Below are 26,427 nucleotides of genomic sequence, written 5' to 3'. Positions count from 1 at the left end.
GAGTCATTAAGTGAAGGCTACTATTTTGTTTTGTTTTGTTTTGTTTTGTTTGAGACGGAGTCTTACTCTGTCACCCAGGCTGGAGTGCAGTGGCACGATCTTGGCTTACTGCAACCTCTCCCTCCCGGGTTCAAGCGACTCTCCTGCCTCAGCCTCCTGAATAGCTGGGATTACAGGCACCTGCCACGGCACCTGGCTAATTTTTGTATTTTTAGTAGAGATGGGGTTTCACCATCTTGGCCAGGCTGGTCTTGAATTCCTGACCTCATGATCCACCTGCCTTGTCCTCCCAAAGTGCCGGGATTACAGGTGTGAGCCACTGCCAAGTGAGGGCTACTTAAGGAAAAGGGCACAGGACCTTCAGCATTTTTTTTAAGCCCTCAGGCATGGAGTTGCAAATACTGCCCTTAGACATCTACTGGGGAGCGCTGAAATGTCCAGAAATGTATCCCGGCACTGAAGGCATCTGCTACATTTTGTCAACTTGATAGGGATAAAATGATAGGTTTCTGTATAGTGAAGAATTAACTTAGGGCTTTTGGCTACTGGGAGGTGATCTCTAGGCCCCTGGAATGCCCAGCGTGTTATGAGTATCTTTGTTGGCCTGAGGGCTTTGGCCACCAGTCTAGAGATGTGATTTATGGTGAGGGCTTTGACCCTCTGGACATTAAAGGCTCAGGTAAGCATCACTGGTTGGCAGTATTCTGTATGTATTGTCACACATCGTAACCAGGAGGTAACACAATCCATGACTCTGTAGAGAGAGGAAGATGGGAAGCCCTGTGCATGGACCCCTCCAGGCTCTGCCCTATGTCGCTTCCCTCTGCTGATTTTATTATCTGTGTCCTTTCGCTATAATAAAATTGTAAGCATAATAAAATTGCTTTCCTGAGTTCTGTGTGTCATTCTTGTGAATTACCCAACCTGAGGGTGGCCACAGACAAGGTCTCTCGGCTTTTTCTTTTTTAAGTATTTTAACTTTGTTAATTTTTTTGTTGTAAATAGCTTATTATTATTTGCTTATTAATTTAGTTTGTAGCTTTAAGTTATTGTATAACCAGTTCTATCAGTCTTTTCCTTTACAGCTTTTCTGTACTTACAAAGGTCTTTCTCACTACAAAATTATATAGGCATTCATCTTTATTTTCAAGTTTTTTAGTGTCCTTCTCCCACATTTAACTAATTCCATTTGGAATTTGTTTTCTTGTACTCTTTTAGGTAAAAATCTATTGTTACTTTTTCCCAAACTGATTCTCAGTCGACCCAAAACCATCTTTTGCCTCACTGTATTTTTCTTCATTTTTATCACATGCTAAATTCCCACATATACTAGGGTTCATATGTGGTCACTCTATTTTGTTCCATCTATATACAGTCCATCACTCTTGTCTTCAGTTTCTATGGGTTTATAATACATATTAATATCCCATTGCATACATTTTTCCTACTTATTGTTCCTATTCAAAATATTCTTAGTTTTCTTATTCTTTCATCATAAAATTTTCTGCACCCCAAGAAAATGTTTTACTCGAAACATAAAAGAAAAATTAAAATCACATCATCAATTCCCATCACACCTGCCCCTCCCCAATAAAATCCTACTAGAATTTTTTATTGGAATTGCACTAAACTTAAATATTAATTTTGGGAAAATTTGTATACCTACAAAACTGAATCTTTCCATTCAGGAACATGGTATGTCCCCCAGTAAAAACAAATACATTTTTATCCTAGTACTTCTATTTCTTTAATTAAACCCTGACTAAATTAGAGAGTATCTAGGTAGAAGACTCACATTGTCCACCAAAGTCTACCATGGGTTAATTTTGTTTCAAAAACATTAAAACCTATACAACATGAAAAAAATAAATAAATACATTTTATAAATTATTTTAAGTTGACATCCTTCATACAGGTCTAGCAAGTTTCTTGTTAACTTCAAGGAAATAGCATTTTTATGGCTCTTAATACACACTGCTCCAGGAAATTTCTACTTCCACCAGCATCATATAAGACTGAATGGGTCCCCCTGAAAATTTGAGCTGATTAAAAAGTATCTCACTGTAGATTTAAAGTGTACTTCTTTGACCACATATATTTATCAGCTGATTGTATTTTTTTCTTTGTGAACTGTATCTTTTGCTTATTTTCTATACTTCGACTTACCAAGTAGAAGTATTTTTCTCAGTATGTCATTTGCCTCTTAATTTTATTACATTTTCTGATATATAGAATTAAAAAGCTTTCCATACTGGCAAATCTATTCTTTGTGGTTTCTTCAGTGGCATTTATGCTTAGTGAGTCTTACAATTCAAAGATCATGTAATATTTGTGTATATTTTCTTCTATTTATGTATATGTTCTACTTGTTTTATATCTCATGCTTAAGGTCTGAAGAAAGCTGAAAGATCAGTCTTATCCAAGCTCATGTGTAACACAGACTGAGTAAAAGTCCAAGGTCATCTGCCTCCAAGTTCAGAGCTCTTTGCACAACTTTTATTTAGCATGTATCTTCATGTACCCACCATGTGGCAAATAAATGAGGCTTCAGAGAGTAACATAAAGCACAACCCTCATCTAAAGAAGTTAAATAATTGCACCTATAAAACAATCTGAGACTGCCCCACCCCATCAGTACAAGCTGAGTGAGTGACAAGCTACGTGCAGAGAGAGAGGAGAGCTCTGTATGCCAACAGCCAGAAGCTGTCATGGAAGGTAGATCTGAGTTCTGCAGATCCAGTCCTGGAGGAGTAGATTGAGTTCACTGTATCCCAGCTGAGCATATCTCTTCAACTTTCACTGATGAAGACATTTCAGAACAAAGAGCTTCTTTCCTAATCAACCACACAATGTACATGCAAATGTCTTACATTGTTACAGTCAGCAGAACTCCTCGCTCCAATTATTTCACGATCAGTCTTGTTTCTTTCTTCTGTTCTGCTATTTACTACCTATAATGGTCAATTCCTAATGACTCAGCAGCACACAAAATGTTTCTCCTCCAGAATCCCCAACATCTCAAAATTAGACTCTGCCATAGTGAGCAGAGCTACTGTCCTTTGGATACCACACTAGCAGCCCAGCCTCTGCCCACCTGTAGCAGGGGTTCAGGGGGCACCAGTGGCTCCGCCTTACTGACTCTTATCAGAGAGTGAATGCCCTGAGTGGCGGCCTGTGGCCTCAATCCTGCTATCCCTCACAGAAGTCAGGAGGAAAGGGACAATTGAAGGAAAGAAGAGAAGAAAGTTGTATGTGACAAGAAGCTAAATAACACCAAGTATTGCTGTAGGTGCCAGTCAGTGACACCAGGGACACAGGCTGTCTAAGTCAACTGGAAAGGCCACTGAATCTTCTGCAGGCTTGCTTGTGACCAGAGGGCCGCATGATCCCTCCCCTCCTGCCACCACCAAACACAAAATTTCTAAACAATTCATCAAACCTACCCTCCTCCAAAATTCAGAGGCTTGGGGGGAAGGTTGTTTGCTGCCAAAAGATCTAACAGAAGAAAGCTTACGTGCTGATCAAGTTTTAATAACGTGGTTAACAAGAAATGTACACCATTTAGCAAGCACACAAAGACTGTGGGTAGGAACTACTGAACCCTGGAGTGTCTGGCTCCCAAGCCCATTTTCTGCCTACCTTTGGCATAGCTTCATAGTTACTACATTCAGAGAATCCCTTTCTAACCTTATTCTATTGAAAGGATGTGCTCTTCCCTTGCTTTTGGTCTAGGGCCTGGTTGGAGCTAACTAGGCTTGGCTGAGTCTGGGAAAGACCTTCTTCCGTTGCATGGACAAGCCCCAGAGAACATGCAGAACATCGACCTTTACACTGTCTGTCTTTCAGGCAGCCAGTGAAATCACTAAGTGGGGTTCTTCCATGACATATTTTGTTAATATGGGTTTCACTTTTTCCAAGAATAGTCCCTTGTTGCCACAACGTTGATTGACTTTACACAATGACAGTATGTATTAATTTCTAATTAAACCCATCCAGATTGTTTTAGCCTTTTCCCAATGGGGTGGGGGAGGGAAGAATAATATTAAAATAAGTTTTAAGAAGTAAAAAAGAAAAAAAAACCTACCCTCCTCCTGGGTGAGAAACACAGTTCTGTCCATGCTTAAGTCCACCTTGCTTGAAGATGATGCTGTTCTTCCACACTATAGAAAACTATATTATCTGATAGCAGAAGCTTCAAACCAGAATATAACTTTCATTCTGGTGGATAACTCATCCCCTTTCTTATTCATATAAGAACCAAGCACTTTGGTCAAAGCAGTTAAATAAACAGTAAATCAGTGAAGCCTCTTGTTGAATCATCTTTTCTCATTTTATTTGCTTGCATTGTGTGATCCTCATACCAGCTCCTACGTAGACTAAAAATAGGTTTATTTTTTAATAAGATGCAATATCTAGACATTATGAAATGACACATTCTCAATCTTTCCTAAAAATAATTAATGCAATCTTTAAGGTTTAAAATCCATCAAAGCAAAATACAGGCTATACATATTAATACAATCTAATATTAATCACTAAATTTCTAAATCTTTAGTTCTAAGTAATTTTGTCGCAAGGTGAAGATGTTTAAAATCCCAGTAGAAAATATTCTGATTGTCAAAAATAGACAATAAAGATGGAAATAAAAATAAAAGCTTAGAATATTATTGTTACTAAACCTCTGAGTGCAGTCAGAGCAGGGGTAACCTCCTCTCAGGGCCTGTGCCCAAGGAAACCAAAACAGTTCAACTCCAACCACCACACTCACCCCAAAGCCCGGCAGGCTCCTCATCTTCCATTCCACAGTCCACTTTTTTCTCCTATCCACCCTCTCCAAACTTTTCCTCCCTACTTGCTTCTTTTACTTCTCACCCTTTTCTTCTTTTTCATCCTTTTTCCCCTCCCTTCTCTTTGCTTTTCCTAGTTTCTACCTCAATCTCACTTCCTCTCCTTCCTTATAGCTCCCCTCCCTTACCATTGCTCAAGCCCTATAATCCCAGCACTTTGGGAGGCCAAGGTGGGTGGATTGCCTGAGCTCAAGAGTTTGAGACCAGCCTGGCCAACATGGTGAAATCCCATCTCCACTAAAAATACAAAAAATTAGCCAGGCATGATGGTGTGCACCTGTAGTCCCAGCTACTAGGGAGGCTGAAGCATGAGAATCACTTGAACCCGGGAGGTGGAGGTTGCACTGAGCCAAGATTGAGCCACTGCACTCCAGCCTGGGTGACAGAGCGAGACTCTGTCTCAAAAAAAAATTAAGTCCAAAGATCAGTTGTTATTACTTGTTTTCAGAAGTCTTAGTTTTCATTTTTAAAGTGGGCGCTTTAAACAGTTTCTGGTTTTCACTCTAAAAGGGAGTTTATTTGTGTATAGGTGAACAAGAATGTGTGTTTGCATACTTGTGTTTCTGATGTTCCCCGTGGTGTGGAGAGAGTAGTCACATTTTACCTCCACCCAAAGAACGTATGCTTAACTCTCCAGGGTGAAGGGCAAGGCAAAAACTAACACCCAATCCTCAGGACAGGACTGGTGAGGTCTTACCAGGTTTGCTGACGAAGGTCTCATCCATCTTTCACATGAGGTGGCTCCAGAAAGGTGGATCAAAATGCTGAAGTTCCCAACTGCTCCAAAGCAGGGCTGGAAAGTGAATTTTGAGTAACAGCCTGGTAAACTGAGGAATAAGAAGCCAATGTTGTGCTGGTAATGTTTAATAACTGGGTCTGGGTTGGGAGGAGAGTGATGAAAAACCTGAGTTGTAGTATTTTCTGCTTTCTATGGTGTAAATGCTCTTACCCTGACCGATTTCAAGCTCCCCCTGTGAAATAACTGAATGCTGAGTTGGGAGTAAATGCACGGTAAGTCCACGTTCTATAGTATAGTATTCCCACCACACAGACCAGGACCGCCAGGATCAGACCTTCATTCAGGAAAAACAGGTCATGTCCTGATGGAGTTTAAGAGCATCCAAGTGATCCTGCTCCCCCAACTCCTCCCCAGAACCCCTTCAAAACAAAACCAAATGCAACACCTCTCCCACATACCTAAGAATTTCAATCATTTGCTTCTAAAACTTCTTTGTTGCCTTTAAAATGAAAATGTCCCTGAGAAATCTAATCCACTCGGGTTTTTTTGTTTGTTTGGTTTTTGGTTTTTGGTTTTTCGTGGGTTTTTTTTGTTTTTTTTTTTTTTGAGACAGAGTCTCGCTTTGTCGTCCAGGCTGGAGTGCAGTGATGCAATCTCAACTCACTGCAACCTTCGCCTCCCTGGGTTCAAGTGATTCTCCTGCCTCAGCCTCCTGAGTAGCTGGGATTACAGGCATCCGCCACCATGCCTGGCTAATTTTTGTATTTTTAGTACAGACGGGGTTTCACCATGTTGGTCAGGCTGGTCTCGAACTCCTGACCTCGTGATCTGCTCGCCTCGGCCTCCCAAAGTTCTGGGATTACAGGTGTGAGCCACTGTGCCCGGCCTAATTTTTGTATTTTTAGTAGAGACGGAGTTTCACCATGTTGGCCTGGCTGGTCTCAAACTCCTGACCTCAGGTGATCCACCTGCCTCACCCTCCCAAAGTGCTGGGATTACAGATGTTAGCCACCATGCCAGGCCACTCAGTTTTATAACATTTATATTTCAGAATATGTAAGTCTAACAGATCCTTGCCAGACAGTGAGCCTTAAGATGGGCAGGAAAGAAGGTGAGCAACATGTGGGCACTATTAGGGTCCATTTTGCCTCTTCCCTTTGGGGCAGTACCGCTGGCCATGTATATCAAATTGAAAACAGATTAAATGTGGTTATGCAGAAAAGATGAGCAAGAATAAGTCAGAAACTTTTAAATGCCATCTAAGGATTCTATGGCTGAAAGTATGAGAAGCCAGAACAATGTTGTTTTTTAAAGGAGAAAAATACATTATTATTTTAATAATAAAATGAACTGCTAATAAGAAATTGATAATAGCTTGAAAACAACCTAGATAATGGTTAAATAAATTTTGATACTCACATACATGCATACAATGATTACAATGGAATCCTCATGCAGTCAATGGAATATAATGCAGCCATTTAAAATGATAAAATATTTCTATATTTGATATGACAAGATTTTCAAGATATATTATTAAGGGAAGAACTATTATACAATAGTAGATGTAAAAATGTCCTATTTTTGAAGAAAGATAGATGTAGATATAGATAGCGATTGATATAGATATAAATAGACATATATTTATACACACACACCCTCAGGCTCTTGACTCCAGGACCTCTCTCCCCTGTAAAGTCACCCCTAATTCTTTTTTGGAGTCTTCATGGGTTACTTCTAATAACTTGCTCATTGTTTTTCCTTCATGTTCCTCCACTTTGGTCCTCTCTTCACCCTTGCTCCACCAATATCATAGTTACTGGTAGAATGCTAGTTCCCAACACAAGGCACTGTTTTCTAGAACTCCCTGACGCTACAAAACTGATGCAGTGGAGTTCACTTCAGTGCTGACTGTGCTGCAGTCCTGCTATGTTCTGATTGAAATGTAGAGAAAGCCCCTTTCCAACTCTTGTTTTCTTTGTCATCTAAGCCATTAGCCTATAGTCTTTGTTGCCATAGAGGCCTAAGATTTAGTCTACAGAACAGGGTGAGCTCTTTGGGAAATCAGAAGAAAAGGGACAGGAAGACACAAAACACAACACTACCAAATTCTTTCCATTCCCCAATTTTGTTCACCAGGAGATTCCACTTCAAGCCTTGTCCAAATACCAAAATCGAAACCATTTATTTAAATCAACCTTTGCATACCAACACCCACTCCACCCAACCCCTTTCTCCAACACAGCAAGGCTGTGATCCCAGATCAGGCTCAACTATTCCCCACCCTAACCAACCAAGCAGCCTGCAAACACACACACAAACACACACACACGTATCTGTACACATACTCTGAACTAAAACCAGTATTTACTTCTAGATGGTAGGATGATGAGTGTTTTTTTTCTTATTATTTACATTTTCTGTTTTTTTCGTACAAAAAGTTGGGATAATTTATAAAATGTTCTAATATAAATTTTAAATTTTCACTCAAGATCACACACATAACATTAAGTGCTTCTCTTTGGATAGTCAGGTTTTGGGAAATTCTGGGGTTTTTTTTAATTTTTTGAAAACTTTCAAATTTTCTGTAATGATTATAATCCCTTTAAAGGAAAACATATACCTTCATTTTTCTAATACATAAAACTGTGACTCTTTCAGGGAAAAGAAAATTTAAAAGGGAAGGGACTGGTTCTTAGAGGTAATAACTGAACTTCTGGTAAAGGATAAGATCCTTTCAGAGAGAATAAGTATTGGTAGGCTGGCTGGTAGAAGAGAAAGGGGTGGGAGAAGAGAAGAATGAATCAGAGGCTAAATAAATGAACTGGGAAGGAAGAGGAAGATTGCTAATGAAGAGCATACAAAAGACAGATGACAGGAGTGGTTGCACACTGTCACCTGCATTCTAGAGGTAAACTAGGTTTGCTATGGTTAGCTTCAAAGTGAGGTTCTTGAATTGTATTCCTCCTAAACAGGCTTTACCCGCTCAGCCAGCAAATGAAAGCCACAAGTAAAAATACCTGAAGTGACAGATGTGGTCTTTAAAGGGATAGTCATGGTTTCTACTTCAAAGAATAAAAGGATAGAATTAGTGTCAGTCATTGTATCTTGAGAGAGGTAGTACAGATAGAAGTGAAAAAAGAATATAAAAGAAAGTACAGTCAAGAGTGAATTCAATAAAGCCTACCTCTTCTGCTAATTACAGCTAAAAACTCTGGACAAAATACAAAAAACAACTACCTAAGGACTCTGAAAGGTAAAGAAATGCAGTCAGATTATGAAGAGAAGTCAAAAACTGAAACAGCAATTTGCACAGGATTAAGTTTCTCATTTTATTTCCTCTTTCTTTTCACAGGCTTCGGCTGAAAGCAATCACACAAATGAGCTGCGATGGGGGTGCTGCAGACAGCTAATACTTTCAGATAAATCCCTTCTGTCTAGAAAGAAGGCTGGGATCCTTTAAGCTGAAGAACATAGAAAGGAATCCTTGCATTCTCATTCCCTCCCCCATTTTCACAGCTTGCCTAGCAGAGCCAGGGTGAAAAGTAGCATGGTCAGCTAAAATCCCAATAGAAATTCTGTTTTTCTAGTTAAACAAACAGAAAAGGGCTCCTGTGGTCCAGAGAGTACTGGAGTAAGTCAGTAGGTAAATTTTCTCTCTCTTTTTTCCATCTCCACATAGCACCCAAAATGGTCCTGGTCACAGGACCTGGTAGCAACACAGGCAGCCAAAACTCCAAAAGAACCCCTGTCTATTGGGCCAGAGGATGAGGAATAGAAAACATATAGGTAGGTGACTATGGGGAGTCCCGGAGATAAGAGATTAGAGAAATGGATCTCCTAACTCTGTGTATGACCTAGCACAGGCCCAGGCTTAACCCTGAGCTGTGCATGCATGGGACATACTCAAAGCTGCCAAGTAGAGGTTCCGAAAACTGAGATAACATTGGAAGTATCACTCATAAAATACAGACAGTCTGAACAAAACCAGTATGATTACCTACTCAAATAATCAAACAATCTTCCAAATCTCTTGAGGATTTTAATGAAAAACATCCAAATTAAATACTCAGAATGTCCAGGATACAATCTAAAATCACTCAGCGTACAAAGAACCAATAAAAGTTTACTAATTTGCATGAAAAGTACAGTCAATAAATGCTACCACTGAGAAGACCAAGATGGTAGAATAATCAGGCACAGATTTTAAGGCAACTATTGTAACTATGCTCCACGAAGTAAAGATAAACACTCTTGAACAAAGGGAAAAAAACAGAAATTATTGGCAGAATAATAGAAACTATAAAAAAAAAAAGAACCATCTTACAAAATTAAGCATATTTTTAACATACAATCCAGCAATCACATCCCTTGGCATTTATTCAAATGAGTTAAAAACATATGTCCACACAAAAACCTGCACATGGATGTACATAGTGACTTTATTCATAACTGCCAAAACCTTGAAGCAGCCAAGATTGTCCTTCAGTAAGTGAATGAATAAATAAACTGTGTGTAATGGTTAATACTGAGTGTCAACTTGATTGAATTGAAGGATGCAAAGTATTGTTCCTGGGTGTGTCTGTGAGGGTGTTGCCAAAGAATATTAACATTCGAGTCAGTGGACTGGGAGAGGCAGACCCCCCCTCAATCTGGGTGAGCACCATCTAATCAGCTGCCAGTACAGCTATAAAGCATGCAGGAGAAGATGGAAAAGTAGACTTGCTCGGTCTTCTGGCCTTCATCTTTCTCCCCTGCTGGATGCTTCATGCCCTCAAACAACAAATTCCAAGTTCTTCAGCTTTTGGACTCTTGGACTTACACCAGTGTTTTGCCAAGGGCTCTCAGGCCTTCAGCTGCAGACAAGGCTGCACTGTTGGCTTCCCTACTTTTGAGGTTTTGGGACTTGGACTGGCTTCCTTGCTCCTCAGCTTGTAGATAGCTTATTGCGTGACTTTGCCTTGTGATAATGTGAGTCAATACTCCCTAATAAACTCCCCTTCATATATACATCTATCCTATTAGTTCTGTCCCTCCACGGAGCCCTGACTAATACACTGTGGTATATCCATACAATGGAACATTATTCAGTTCTAAAAGGAAATGAGCTATCAAGGCATGAAAATACAAGGAAGAAACTTAAATACATGTTATTAAGTTAAAGAAGCCAATCTGAAAGGGTTATATATTGTATGATTCCTACTATGCGATATTCTGGAAAAGGCAAAAGTATAGAAACAGTAAAAAAGTCAGTGATTGCCAGAGTTTAGCAGGGAGGGAGAGATGAATATGCAGAATATAGACAATTTTTACAGCAGTGAAACTATTCTGTATGATACTATAATGGTGGCTATATGTCATTATAGATTTGTTCAAACCCACAGAATCTGCAACACCAAGAATAAACCCCTTATGTAAATTATGGACTTTGGGTGATAGTGAGGTTTCAGTATAGGTTCATCACCCGTAACAAAGGTACCACTCTGGTACCAGATGTTGACAGTGTGGGAGGTTGTGCATGTGTAGGGGTAGAGGGCATATGGGAACTCTCTGTACTTTTCACTCAATTTGTCTGTGAACCCACAACTGCTCTAAAAATAGTCTTTTTAAAGTTTTTTTTAAAGAATGAAATGGAAATTTTAGAAGTGAGAAAAATACACTGTGTGAAGTTAAGAAATCAATTGATGGGTTCGACAGCAAAATACAGAAAAAAGAAAAAAAGAGTCAGCAAACATAGTGAGACATCAATAGAAAGGGAAAACAGAGGAATTAAAGACAGAGGAGACAACTAGAAAATCAATAATAAAATAAATTCAAACATATCAATAATTACATTAAATATAAATTATCTAAGCACACCAATAAAAACATCGAGTTTGTCAAATTTGATTAAAAATAAATAAGACCTAACTATCTACAAGAAACCTACTTTAAAAATAAAGACATAGATGGGAATAGAAGTAATAAGATGAAAGAAGAGATACCATACAAACACTAATCGAAAGAAAAAATGTAGTGGCTATATTAATATCAAAGTAGATTTCAAAGCAAGAAATACTACTAAAGATAAACAGAGATATTGCATAATGGGATAAGGTTCAATTAATCAAGAAAACATAACAATCTTAAATGTACACACCTATTAAGAGAAGTTCCAAAAACTTAAAACAGAAACAGAAATGAGAACTAGATAAATCCACAACCATAGTTGGAGACTTTGACTTTCCTCTCACAGTAATTGATAGAAGTAGACAGAAAATCAGTACCAACAGATGAGACCCAAACAACGTTATGTCCAGTTGACATAATTTACCTTTATAAAACACTCTACCCAACAAAGGTAGAAAACTTTTTTTTTCAAACACACATGGAATATTCACCATCCTAAACCATATTCTGGACCATAAAACAAACTTTAACAAATTTGGAATAACTGAAGTCATACAAAGAATCTTTTTCATGCGCGTCCATGTGAAGAGACCACCAAATAGGCTTTGTGTGAGCAATAAAGCTTTTAACCACCTGGGTGCAGGTGGGCTGAGTCCGAAAAGAGAGTCAGAGAAGGGAGATAGGGGTGGGGCCATTTTATAAGATTTGGGTAGGTAAAGGAAAATTACAGTCAAAGGAGGTTTGTTCTCTAGCGGATGGGAGTGGGGGTCACAAGGTGCTCAGTGGGGGAGCTTTTTGAGCCAGGATGAGCCAGGAAAAGGACTTTCACAAGGTAATGTCATCACTTAAGGCAAGGACTGGCCATTTACACTTCTTTTGTGATGGAATGTCATCAGTTAAGGCGGGGCAGGGCATTTTCACTTCTTTTGTGATTCTTCAGTTACTTCAGGCCATCTGGGCGTATAAGTGCAAGTCACAGGGGATGTGATGGCTTGGCTTGGGCTCAGAGGCCTGACAATCTTCTTGAACCATAATGGAACTAAGTTAAAAATTAATAAAAGAAAGATATCTAGTAAATCTCCAAATATTTGGAAACCAACCGATAAAGTTTGGATGTGTGTCTCCACCAAAATCTCATATTCAAATGTAATCCCCAATGTTAGAAGTGGGGCCTGGTGGGAGGTGATTGGCTCATGGGGGTGGATTTTTCATGAATCGTTTAGCATCATCCTCTTGGTACTGTCCTCACAATAGTGAGTGAGTTCTTGTGAGATCTGCTCATTTAAAAGTGTGTGGCACCTCCCCCTACTCCTGCTCCTGCTCTCACCATGTGGTGTTCCCACTCCTGGCTTCACCTGCCATGATTGTAAGCTTCCTGAGGCCTCTTCTGAAGCTGATGCCAGAGCTGTTTCCTGAACAGCCTACAGAACCATAAGTCAATTAAACCTCTTTTCTTTACAAATTACCCTGTCTCAGGTATTTCTCTTTTCTTCTTTCTTTCTTTTTTTTTTTTTCTTGTGTGTGACAGACAGTCTTGCTCTATTACCCAGGCTGGAGTGCAGTGGCACAATCTCAGCTCATTGCAACCTCCATCTTCCTGGCTCAAAGAATCCTCCCACCTTAGTCTCCAGAGTATCTGGGACTACAAGCATGCACCACCACACCCAGCTAATTTTTTAATTTTTTGTAGAGACGGGGTTTTGCCATGTTGCTGAGGCTAGTCTCAAGCATCTGCCTACTTCAGTCTCTCAAAGTGCTAGGATTACAGACATGAGCCACCGTGCCTGGCCTCAGGCATTTCTTTATAACAATGCAAGCACGGACTAATACACCAACATACTTCTGGATTACCCATGGGCCAAAAGGAAAGCCACAAAGGAATTTAGAAAAATAAATGAAAGAGAAAATGCAACATATCAAAATTTGCAGAAGGCATTTAAAACAGTGATTTAGAGAAATTTATAAATGCTTATATTGGAAAAGAACAACATCTCAAATCAAGGATCTAAGCTTGCAAGTGACAAAACTAGAAAAAGAACAGAATAAACCCAAAGTAAGTAGAAGGAAGGAAAGTATTATTAGAAGACCAGAACTCAAATAAATTGGAAACAGAAAAACAATAGAGAAAATTAATGAAACTAAAAGTTGATTATTTTAAAAGTTCAGCACAATTGATAAACCTCTAGCCAGGATGACCAAGAAAAATAAGATGCAAATTAGAAACATCAGAAATGAGAGAAGAAACATCACTATTAACCCCACAGACCTTAAGAGGATAACAAGGGAACAGTACTATGAAAAGCTGTTTGTAAATTTGACAAAATGCACTAATTTTTAAAATTAAAAAAAATTACCAAATTCATTCAGGAAGAAAAAAGTTTATGTTAAAGCAATGATTTATTTCATATATATGTATGTATAACTTTTAAATTGAATTTGTAGTTTAAACCTTCCAAAAAGAATTCTCTAGGCCCCAGTGGTTTCACTGATGAAGTTTACCAAACATTGTGGAAGAAGTAACAATTTTACATAATCTCTTCCAGATAAAGAAGAGGAAGGAACACTTCTCAATTGATTTTATGAGATTGGCATTACCCAATAAAACCAAAGACATTACAATTAAGAAAATGTCAACCCAATATCCTTTAAGAACACAGACACAAAAATCTTATAAAATATTATCAAATTGAATCCAAAAATATATTTAAAATATATTAATAATATGGCATGATCAAGTGGGGCTTATCCCCAGAATGCAAGGCTCACTCAACATTTGAAAAGCCATCAATGTAATTCACCACATCAACAGTCTAAAAAAGAATAATCACATGAATATCTTATTGGATGAAGAAAAAGTTTAGAATAAATTCAGTAATCACTTCATGATAAAAAAAAAAAAAAAAAAAAAAAAACTCCAGCAAACAAGAAAGAGTAGGGAACTTCCTTAAACTAATAAAAGGCATCTATGAAAAACCTACATCTAACTTTTTACTTCATGATGAAAGACTAATGTTTTCCCCCTAAGACTGGGAAGAAAAAGTTGTCCTCTCTTGACACATTCGACAGTGTACTGAAAGTACTAGCCAGTGTAATAAGGCAATAAAAAGAAGTAAAGGATATAAATATTGGAAGGGAAAAAGCAAAAATATATTTATTCATACATAGATAACATGTTCATGTAGAACATTTCATTGAATCTACAAAAAGCTTTTAAACTAGTAAGTGAATTAGCAAGGTGCCAGCATATGTACAAGTCAATATAAAAAAGTTAATTATATTCCCATATACCAGCAATGAATAATTGAAATCTGAATTTTTTTCAAAAATACCACTTATAATAGCACCAAAAATAAGGAAAATATTTAGTTATAAACAATAAAATATGTGCATAATCAATTTGCTGAATACAAAAGATTGATGAAAAAGTCAAAGAAGATATAAATAAATGTGGAGATACAGTATTCATGGATAAGGAAAATTCAATATTGTTAAAATGTAAATTCTCCTAATCTACAGAGTTAATGCAATTCCAATTGAAAATCCAAAGGATTTTTGTAGGTTTTTTTTGTAGATTTAGACAATTAAAATTTTATATGGAAAACCAAAATAACCAGATTAGCCAAAAGAAAGAAAACAAAACATAACATCAGAGGTGTCATACTACCTGATTTCAAGACTTTATAGTAGTCAAGATCGTGTGGGATTGGCAAAGGAAAAGATAAATCAATGAAATAGAATTGACAGTCCAGAAATAAACCTTTGTGTTTATGGTCAATTGATTTCTTTAAAGGTGTAAAAGGAATTCAGTGGAGAAATTATGGTATTTTTAACAAATGATACTGGAACATTTGGACATTCAGATGCACATAAATTCATACATACATATACACACAATACATGCATACATACACACATACATACATATGAAGAATAAGCCTAAACTATATGTCACACCTTATACAAAATGAACTCAAAATGGATCATAGACTATAAAGTCTAAAGCTAATAAACTTGTAGAAAAAGAAACTATCTTGCCCTTCCGTGTCTTTTAAGACGTCTTTTCTTTTTTTACCGCCTTGAAAACCCTGTAATTGCCTCACCTGGAGCTGATGCCTCACAAAAGAGAGGATGCCCACTCTCCTCAAAATCTACCCCAAACACTTCTTATTGCCACTAGACCCATAACTAGAGTCCAATTTCAACATGTTCCAGCAGCCTGGAAGTGGCAGCAGGTCTCTGAGTATAACTGTGGCACTGAGCCCAGGTTCCCAGATTTGTCTCATTCCACTTGCTCTGCAGAGTATGAGCCAATATAAACTAAAAGTGATGTCTTTACTAAACACCTGTTACGAAACAGCCTGAGGTGTAGATATCTCTCATCTCTGGCCTTGTTTTCAGCATTTTTCCTCCTTGGATCAATAGTTTCTGACTCCAGGTTAGGTTACAAGGCTGGAATAAAAAAACAAACCCCAGCTTGGAAAGGAAGGTGAATAAGGTAGTCACTCTTACTTGTTTGTTCTCACAGAATTTGTCCACCTGACTATTGAAATACCCAGTCTAGCTTCTTAGTTTTTATTCATGGCTGTCGGTAAATATTTATTAAGTAAGCATTAACAGACTTATTGGGCAAGTAAAACATAATGTGCTAGGCAGCCACAAGAAAATACAAAGCCAAAGTCCCCAACCCTCAAGAGTTCATTCTAGACTAATCGTAAATACATGGCTTTATGTTTTCAGATTACGCTTAATGGAGCCACTCCAAACCATTTTCTTCTGGGTGGCACACCTCTGCATAATGAAATTTTCCAGACTTCATATGGGCAAGGTAGCTAGGCAGACAGAATGACCTAAAACTAAAATTGTTTCAGAGAGAAGTAGGAATTGTACTAATTAATGCTGGAGCAAGACAAAGATAGACTTAGAAGGGGCAGATGGCTACAGCTTAGTGTCTAACATTATGGAATTGATCTCGGTAGGGCACCTAGCATTGCTTCTACTACTCCCATGCCTCTAACTGTCCCATAAGCAGGTGCTGTTAGTGGCAAAGGCAAAATGCAGGAGTGCAGCCCACCATGGCTATAAGAAGTACTCAAAATCCATATCTTCCTGCTCTGGGATAGCTGAATCTCAATAGACAACAATTATTTTTGTAACACACTTAAATAATGTAAGAGAAAAAATAGGAAAGAAGAAATGTTTAGAGAAAATGGAATGACAAATGAGCAAATATAGGAAAAGAAGTCAGGGAAAAGAACATCACACTATAAACTCATCAATGCTTTATACCAGCACCTTGCACAAAGTTTAACTTTGTAAATTGTCTTAAATATTAAATACCTAACTTTATATAAAAAGGTAACACCAATATCATTAATAACCTAACTTTATATAAAAAGGCAACACCAATATCATTAATAATCTAACTTTATATAAAAAGGCAACACCAATATCATTAATAATCTAACTTTATATAAAAAGGCAACACCAATATCATTTCTTCTCAGCGCCTCCAAACAAAATTATGTACTTCGTTTTTTTTAATTAAATTTTTTTTTTTGAGACAGAGTCTCACTCTTGTCACCCAGGCTGGAGTGCAATGGCACAATCTCGGCTCACTACAACCTCCACCTCCAGGGTTCAAGTGATTCTCCCGCCTCAGCCTCTCAAGTAGCTGGGATTACAGGTACCCACCACCATGCCCAGCTAATTTTTGTATTTTTTTTTAATAGGGATGAGGTTTCACCATGTTGGCCAGGCTGGTCTCAAACTCCTGACCTCAGGTGATCCACCCACCTCAGCCGCCCGAAGTGCTGAGATGACAGGCATAAGCCACTGTGCCTGGCCAGAATTATGTACTTTCAATTGTTTATCCTCCACTAGAGATGCTTCTCTGTGAATTAGTTACACATCTTTATGAGTAACTACCTTTATCACCTACCTTTATGATCAGGTTGTTGATCTGAGAGATGGGACTATGGAACAGAGGAAAATTAACAGGTGCCCATTAGGCCTCAAGCCACAGTTGAGTTTTCAGTGGGATTGTACTCTCAGCTAATGAGATGGAAATGAAAGCTGAGTGCTTACTAACAAGAACTGACTTCATACCTAAGTGGGCACACAAAAACCCCAGAGGTGTAAGAGTAAATTCTGGGCTTCTAATCTGCCAATCAAAACTTCACAAAGGGTTGTGATTGTTAATTGTAAAATAAACCTATCTGCCCATGGGGACTCTTGGGAAACAGCGTTACTGACTATATAACACATGTAAATACTCTGTTTATATACTTTAATTGTCTAGCCCTCTGTAAAATGAAACAATTTAGTTTAGGGACACTTGAGCTCAGTATCTAAAGACTAGGACAAGCCCACATTCCTTCTCCTTGGAAGAGAGATCTTCTTTTTCAACAGCTAAAATGCAGCCATTTGCTAAAAATGACTCAGCACTCAGAAAGCTCAGGAGAACAAATCTCAGAGAAAGGGGCTGTCCCTGCCAGACACCCCATTTCTCCCACCCAAGATTTCTATGCCATGTATCACCCATACAGCCAGAAAGCTAGAAGTATATTTATTTTATAAATATATTTATATTTATTTATATATTCCTTGACATATATATATATGATATAAATATATTTATATATTCCTTGACAAAGCAAGGAAACAATGCTGAGAGGTCCAGAATTGAACAATAATCACCATAGATATGTTTCTTTGGGGAGAATTCTTCTATGTAAGAGCCTTAAAATTACCTCTCAAATTTACTTTTTGAAACCATGGTGTTGAAAGGGACTGCTTGAGAATCTGGAACCCGGTGTTTGGTGAGGTTATCTTGGCCCATACTTCCTCTGCATAGCAAACAGTGACTTTTTGGAATAAGGGGCAAACTTGGGACTCAGGGCCAGAGTTATATTTACAGACTGGCTGCCACTTCCAGGCCACTGGAATATGATGACAATTGACCCTAGTTATGGGTCTAGCGGCAGTAACGGGTGTTTCAGGTAGGCTCCGAGGAGAGTGAGCATCCTCTTGTTTGTGAAGTATTTGCTCCAGGCGAGGCAATTACAGGGTTTTTGAGGGGAGAAAAAATTCTGCAGATACACAAGAGCAAGATACTCCCACTGGCAAGGGAGACTCAGAGCAACTCAGGGGTTCAAGATTCTCACTCTCACTTGAGACCAACCATATGTGCCCATTTCAAGTTTTGGGGTCTCCTTCCCAATCAATGACCTAACTTTCACATGAGAAACTTGGCATTAATTTCCCAAGAAAATTACTGATGTTGTAGTTCTGCAACCTGTAAAATTAAATTTTGTGTTTAATTTTTAACAATACCAACCCTGTGGCTACAAGACATAAAAGATCCTGTTAGGGCTGCCATGGAAGTCCTCTAGTTCTCAGACCGAGAACTAAACCAAGAGCTTAAGGACCTGAGCTTTTCATCTTCTGTCTGTAAGCACTGCACTACACTCAGAAATATCCATCCTACGCTACAGTCCTTGCAGTGATCACTACGGCCGTTAAGAGTCCAGTGTCCGGTCAAGAGACAGAAATCACACAGTAATTCAAATAAAGAAAGTATAATCATGAAGAACTGTTAACTTGGTAAAAAGGTGGTTAACCACTAAAAAGGATAAAAGAGAATTGTATGGTGTAATAGAGGTGGCAACCTCAGACTACAGCTATCACTCTTAAGATGAAAGGAAAGGTAAACAAGGAGGAAACTTAGAAAGAGAGAAAGGACTCCAGCAGACTAACATTTGGGCCTCTAAGGAGATGGTTCAGCTGGTGCAGAAACATGTCACCCACTGCTGGGGTGAAGAAGAAACCTCCGGGGGACATTCACTTGCTGGAACCACAGGAACAATTCACCACCACAAGGAATACTGCCGGGGCCAGGTGTGTGCTGACCCATTCACTGTCATGTGGAGAAGGCAAAAATAACAGGAGAAGATAAATCTCTTTTTCCTTCTCCAACTTTGAGAATCCCTTCAGCACTCCCTTAGCCCCTAATTGGCTGAACCTAATATAAAGCCAGATATCTGAGAAAAAAATGTAGTTTGCAGTGTACATCTCCAGTATCGTGAAGTAGGACAAAGAAAGGTAGTTTGGAACTAAGAGGAAATAAATTAATAATAAGCATACTTGAATATAGAGGCTAGGAGTAAAGATGGGGAAAGGCGAACAGTTACAATATATGCTTTGGAGATAGAATCGCTTGGACTTAGTGTTAAGGCTCCTGTGGGAGGGGAGTAAAAGGAGGAATCAGGATGATCCTTCTAAAGAGAAAGGGAAAATAGTATATTCATTTGTGGATGGAATGAGTTTGTTGTGGTTAGAAAGAAAGAGAATTAAGAATTAAATTTTGAATATATATCAAATGTCTATGACATATTCAGATCAAGGTGTCAAATTGGCAGATAGATGGCTATACAAATGTTGAGCTTGTCTGAAGATAAAAATTAGCATCAACAGCATATATATGTTATTTAAGGGTGCTGGACTAGATATCACCTCCAGAGAAACCACAGATAGAGAAAAGAGCCAGAGAACCTCCTGAGACACACCAACATTCAGAAGTAAGAGAAGAGGTGAAACAGAGAGAGTAGCCAGTGAGAGGCAAACAAACAAACAAATAAACAAACAAAAAAGTAGGAGAGTTTGGTGTAACGGAAGCAGAGAAAGAAGTGTTTCCAAAAAAGTAATCAACTCTGTCAAATGCATTGAAATTGAAGAAAAGCTTCCATTGGATTTTCTTTTTTTTTTTTTTTTTTCCAGTCAGGTTCTCACTCCGTTGCCCAGGCTGGAGTGCAGTGATGTGATCTCAGCTCACTGCAGCCTCAACCTCCCAGGCTCAAGTAATCCTCCCACCTCAGCCTCCCCAGTAGCTGTGTCTACAGGTGCACACCACCATGCCTGGCTAATTTTTTGTATTTTTTTTTTTTTGTAGAGATGGGATTTTGCCATGCTGCCCAGGTGCTGGTCCCAAACTCCTGGGCTGAAGTGATCCACCTACCTTGGCCTCCCAAAGTGTTGGCATTACAGGCATGAGCCACCACACCCAGCCTGGATTTAACAAGATGTATTTCAATGTATGAAGGAAGAGAAAGAAAGAAACATGAACAGAGAAATAAGTGGTAGGAGAAGGAAACGTTGGGTCAAACTAGAAGTTTTAAACCTGAAAAAATATGAAAACTAAGTTGTCTAATATAACAGCCACTAGCCACAGGTGGCTGCTGAGGACTTGAAATGTGGCCAGTATACCACATGTAGAAAGCTGAAACTGGATCCCTTCCTTACACCTTATACAAAAATTAACTCAAGATGGATTAAAGACTTAAATGTAAGACCTAACACCATAAAAATCCTAGAAGAAAACCTAGGCAATACCATTCAGGACATGGGCATGGACAAAGACTTCATGACTAAAATACCAAAAGCAATGGCAACAAAAGCCAAAATGGACAAATGGGATCTAATTAAACTAAACAGCTTCTCCATAGCAAAAGAAACTATCATCAGAGTGAACAGGCAATCTACAGAATGGGAGAAAATTTTTGCAATCTACCCATCTGACAAAGGGCTAATATCCAGAATCTACAATAAACTTAAACAAATTTACAAGAAAAAAACAACCCCATCAAAAAGTGGGCAAAGGATATGAACAGACACTTCTCAAAAGAAGACGTTTATGCAGCCAACAGACAGATGAAAAAATGCTCATCATCACTGGTCATCAGAGAAATGCAAATCAAAACCACAATGAGATACCATCTCATGCCAGTTAGAATGGCGATCATTAAAAAGTCAGGAAACAACAGATGCTGGAGAGGATGTGGAGAAATAGGAATGTTTTTACACTGTTGGTGGGAGTGTAAATTAGTTCAACCATTGTGGAAGACAGTGTGGTGATTCCTCAAGGATCTAGAACTAGAAATACCATTTGACCCAGCAATCCCATTACTGGACATATACCCAAAGGATTATAAATCATTCTACGATAAAGACACATGCACATGTATGTTTATTGTGGCACTATTCACAATAGCAAAGACTTGGAACCAACCCAAATGCCCATCAATGATAGACTAGATTAAGAAAATGTGGCACATATACACCATGGAATATTATGGAGCCAAAAAAAAAAAAAAGGATGAGTTAATGTTCTTTGCAGGGACATGGATGAAGCTGGAAACCATCACTCTAAGCAAACTATCACAAGGACAGAAAACCAAACACTGCATGTTCTTACTCATAAGTGGGAGTTGAACAATGAGAACACATGGACACAGGGCGGGGAACATCACACACCTGGGCCTGCCGGAGGGTGGGGGGCTGGTGGAGGGATAGCATTAGGAAAAATACCTAATGTAAATGACGAGTTGATGGGTGCAGCAAACTAACACGGCACATGTATACCTATGTAACAAACCTGCACGTTGTGCACATGTACCCTAGAACTTAAAGTATAATAATAAAAAATACGTATATAGAAAAGAAATGTGGCTAGCATAAATTTAGATATGCTATAAGTATAAATTACACACCACATTTCGAAGACTCAGTATGAGAAAATATATACAATATCTCATCAATAATTTTTACATCAATTATAGGGTGAAATAATATTTCACATACATTGGGTTAAATGAAATATATGACAATTAAATTTACTTTTTTTTTTTTACTTTTTTAATATGGCTACCATAAAATCTTAAATTACATATGTGGCTCACATCATATTTATACTGGAGAGAGTTGTACTAGAGCATGTTTGTATGCTAATATAATGATCTAGTAGAGAATCAGGAATTGATGATGTAGAAAGAGAAAGAGTAGGGAAAAGAGAAAAGACCTTTAGAGCTTAAGCAGATAAGGGGTGATGGACATCATACATAGATCAACAAACAAGTAGAGAAAGGCATGTACATAGATAATATTTGTTGTATCCTTTATACAGAAAGAACTCACTCTTTTTAAACAGCCATGAAGCAGTAATAAACATTTATCAAGGACTAAGTCACAAATAAAATATCAAATATCCAAAAGTACAGATCACATGGTAATCAAACAGGAAATCAGTATGAAAAAGACAGCAAACTCAATCTAATTACATAGACATTATAAAACAGTTTTCTAAACAACTCTTGGATTAAAGTGGAAATCAGTACTAGAAAACAGACTGTTTGAAATTACCAATGAAACAACACTCCATTTCAAAACTTATGGGATACCACCAAAGTCTTAACTCAAAGGAAAATTCAGAGCTTTCAGTGATCTTCTTAATATATACGGAAGATTGAAAGTAAATGATCTAAGCACCCAGTTCAAGAAAGTTTAAAAAAATTAAAAAAAAAAAATAAGCCAACAGAGAATAGGAGAAACTAATAAAAATAAAATTCAAAATTAATGAACTAGAAAGCATGGCAAAACAAAATTGCATAGACCTGGTAAATAAAGCAATTGTTTTATTTTGTTTTTGTTTTTAGACTACAACATACAAACCATTAATAAGTCTGAACAAGAAAAAAAGAGAAAGAAAATGCAAATATCTACAACAAGGAAAGAAAAATAATTCAGCATTAAGAGATTTTTAAAATTCTAAAATTCCAAATGCCCACCAGTAAATTAGAAAATCTACATGAAATAGACAAATTTTTAGCAAAATGCAGATTACTAATATTAGCTCATGAAGAGAGGAAATTATCCCAATAATCAGAGAAAAACTTGAAAATGCAGCAAAAGCTCTAACTTCAAAAAAAGCACCAGTTCCAGTTTGTTTTATCAGTAAGTTCTAATACATCATAAAGAACAGATAATTCCTGGATTATTTAAACATTCAGCCAGTACAAACTATGAAAAACTTCCCAATACACTTCACTGAGAAATTTAATTCTGATACTAAAGTATACTAAATACTAAACAATAGTAAAAATAAAATACATCTTGGGTTATTCTTAAAATCCAAAGTCAAATATTAGCAAGTCTAATTAAGAATGCTTTTGACAGCAAGTAACAGAAACCCTGACTCCAATTATCTTTAAAAATGAGGGTATTTCTGAACTCAACAGAAATCTAGAAGTAGGATAAGTTTTAGGATGGGTTGTGGTTTAATTACGTTATTAAGAACCCAGGGGAGGGGGGCCAAGGTGGCCAATTAGAAGGAGCAGCTGTCTGTGGCACTCAGGGAGAGGAAGAAAGGAGCAAGTGAATATAGCACCTTCAACTGAAATATCCAGGCACTCACACTGGGACTGATCACAGAAACAACTCGACCCATGGAGAAGAGAGAAAAGCAGGGTGGGGCAATAGCCCACCTGGGAGCAACATGAAGCCAAGAGAACTCCCACCCCCAGCCAAGGGAAGCAGTGAGTGAGTGTGCAACCCCAGGAAACCACGCTTCTGCCACGGATCTTTGCAACCCACAGATCAGGAGATCAGTGCACCCACACCACCTTGTGCACCCACATCACCAGGGTCTTGGGTCCCACACACAGAGGTGTGTTGAGTCTCAGCAGAGCAGCTGCTCAGGCATGCATAGAGATCCAGGAACTTTACATATTCCGGCCCTGGGATCCCCAGCAGAGGTGTCTGTAACTCAGGCAAGGTGGGAGGTCTGTACATACCCCTAGGAAGGGGGCTGAATCCAGGGAGCCAAGCAGCATCAATCTGTGGGTCCCACTTCCACAACACCTCACAAAATAAGACCTACTGGCTTGGAATATAGCCTACTTGTGATGGGACAGAGTCCCCAGTGGGAGGGGTGGGCTGCTATCTCTACTGTTTGGTTGACTCAGCCATTTCAGTCTATGGGCTTCGGAGAATCCATATGGTTCAAACAAGGAAGGGTCTTCCCAGAACAGTACAGCGGCATTGCCAGAACGTGGCCAGATTGCTTCTTTAAGTGGGGCCCCAATCCATTCCTCCTCACTGGGAGGGACCTCCCAACCGGGGCCTCCAGCCATCTCTGCCTGTATTCCACAAACGGATCCTGATCTCTTTCTGGAATAGCATGCCCGAGGGGAGGGGAGGCGAGGAGGGAAGGAGGAGGGGAGGGGAGGCGAGGAGGGAAGGAGGAGGGGAGGGGAGGAGGGGAGGGGAGGAGGGGAGGAAAGGAGGGCCACCAAGCTGGCTGTTTGAATGACTCAGCCATTCCAACCAGTGGGCTTTAGAGAGTCCAAGCCAACAAGGGCAGAAGCAGTTCCCCAGCACAACAAGGCTGTTCTATTGAGGCATGGCCAGATGGCTTCTTTAAGTGGGACCCTGATCCACTTTTCCTTGATGGGTAGATCATGCCAGCTGGGGTATCCAGCCACCCCCACCCATGTTCTGTGGCCAACAGACTTCTAATTTTTCCCTGGGACAGAGTGCCCAGAGGGGAAGGCGGACCACCAACTTGGCTGTTGGGCACCTCAGCCAGTTCAGCCTGTGGGCCTCGGAGAGCCCAAACCAACAAGGGGCTGATGGGATCCCCAACACAGCACAACTGCTCTATCAAAAACAGCCCAACTGCTTCTTTAAGTGGATCCCTGATCCCGTTCCTCCTGACTAGGTGAGATGTCCCAACTGGGGTCTCCAGCCACTCCCTACATACTGTGTGCTCATGCTGGCAACAGGACAGTACCGCCCTGGGATGGAGCTTCCAGGGGAAGGGGCAGGCTGCCATCTTTGCTGTTTCATAGCATTCACTGCTGATACCTCCAAGTACAGGAAAAACTGAGGCAACTAGGGTGTAGAGTGGACCCCCAGCTAACTGCAGCATCTGTAAGGAAGAGTAAACAGACTGCTAAAAGAAAAAGATGAAAAAACAAAACAACCCATGAAAGCGCCATCCAAAGGTCAGCAACCTCAAAGATCGAAGATAGATAAGCCCACAAAAATGAGAAAGAATCAATGCAAAAATCTTGAAAATTCAAAAACCCAGAGAGCCCCTTTTCCTCCAAATGATCACAACACCTCTCCAGCAAGGGCTCAGAACTAGGCTGACCCAAGATGACAGAAGTAAGCTTCAGAATGTGGACAAAAGCCAATTTTGCTGAGCTAAAGGTGTATGTCCTAACCAAAGGCAAAGAAGCTAAGAATCATGATAAAACAATGCAGGAGGTGACAGCCAAAACAGCCAGTATAGAAAGGACCATAACCGACCTCATAGAGCTGAAAAACATACTACAAGTACTTGCAATGTAATCCCAAGTATTAATAGCAGAATAGACCAAGCAGAGCAAAGAATCCCAGAGCTTGCAGACTATCTCTCTGAAATAGGACAGATAGACAGGAATAGAGAAAAAAGAATGAAAATAAATGAATAAAACCTCTGAGAAATATGGGTTTATGTAAAAGGACCAAACCTACAACTGATTGGGGTACCTGAAAGAGACAGGAAGAATAGAACCAAGTTGGAAAACATACTTCAGGATATCATCCAGGAGAATGACCCCAACCTAGCAAGATAGGCCAACATTCAAATTCAGGAACAAGAGAACCCCAGTAAGATAACTATTCAAGAAAATCATCCCTAAGATATGTATCAGCAGATTCTCCAAAGTCAAAATGAAAGAAAAAATGCTGGCTGGGCACAGTGGCTCACGCCTGTAATCCCAGCACTTTGGGAGGCCAAGGTGGGTGGATTACTTGAGGTCAGGAGTTCAAGACCAGCCTGGCCAACATGGTGAAACCCTGTCTCTACTAAAAATACAAAAATTAGCCAGGTGTGGCGGCACATACCTTTAGTCCCAGCTACTCAGGCTACTCAAGAGGCTGAGGCAGGAGATTTGCTTGAACCCAGGAGACAGAGGTTGCATTGAGCTGAGATCGTGCCACTGCACTGCAGCCTGGGTGACACAGTGAAACTCCATCTGGAAAAAAAAAGAAAAAAGAAAAAAATGTTAAGGACAGCCAGAAAGAAAGACCAGGTCACCTACAAAGGGAAGGCCATCGGACTAGCATTGGGCCTCT

General features: G+C 39.2%; 1 protein-coding gene across 6 annotated transcripts in view; it reads right to left on the bottom strand.

Moving 5' to 3' along the window:
- The window catches only part of TNFSF4 (TNF superfamily member 4), a 304,161-nt gene that overhangs the window by 263,122 nt on the left and 14,612 nt on the right, over window positions 1-26,427 (bottom strand). For 2 of the 6 annotated variants that reach the window (XM_063811294.1, XM_063811327.1), the window contains one exon: window positions 5,545-5,640. The exons of 3 other annotated variants lie outside the window; for them this stretch is intronic. In XM_063811294.1, the coding sequence (XP_063667364.1) occupies window positions 5,545-5,640 (96 nt within the window). Of the gene's footprint in view, window positions 1-4,084; window positions 4,377-5,544; window positions 5,641-26,427 lie in introns of all 6 variants that reach the window. One more of the 6 variants, XM_063811290.1, reaches the window with a different exon arrangement.

Source organism: Pan troglodytes, chromosome 1 (assembly GCF_028858775.2).
Source record: "Pan troglodytes isolate AG18354 chromosome 1, NHGRI_mPanTro3-v2.0_pri, whole genome shotgun sequence".
Classification (NCBI taxonomy): Eukaryota; Metazoa; Chordata; class Mammalia; order Primates; family Hominidae; genus Pan; species Pan troglodytes.
This window is presented reverse-complemented; position numbering and strand designations above follow the sequence as displayed.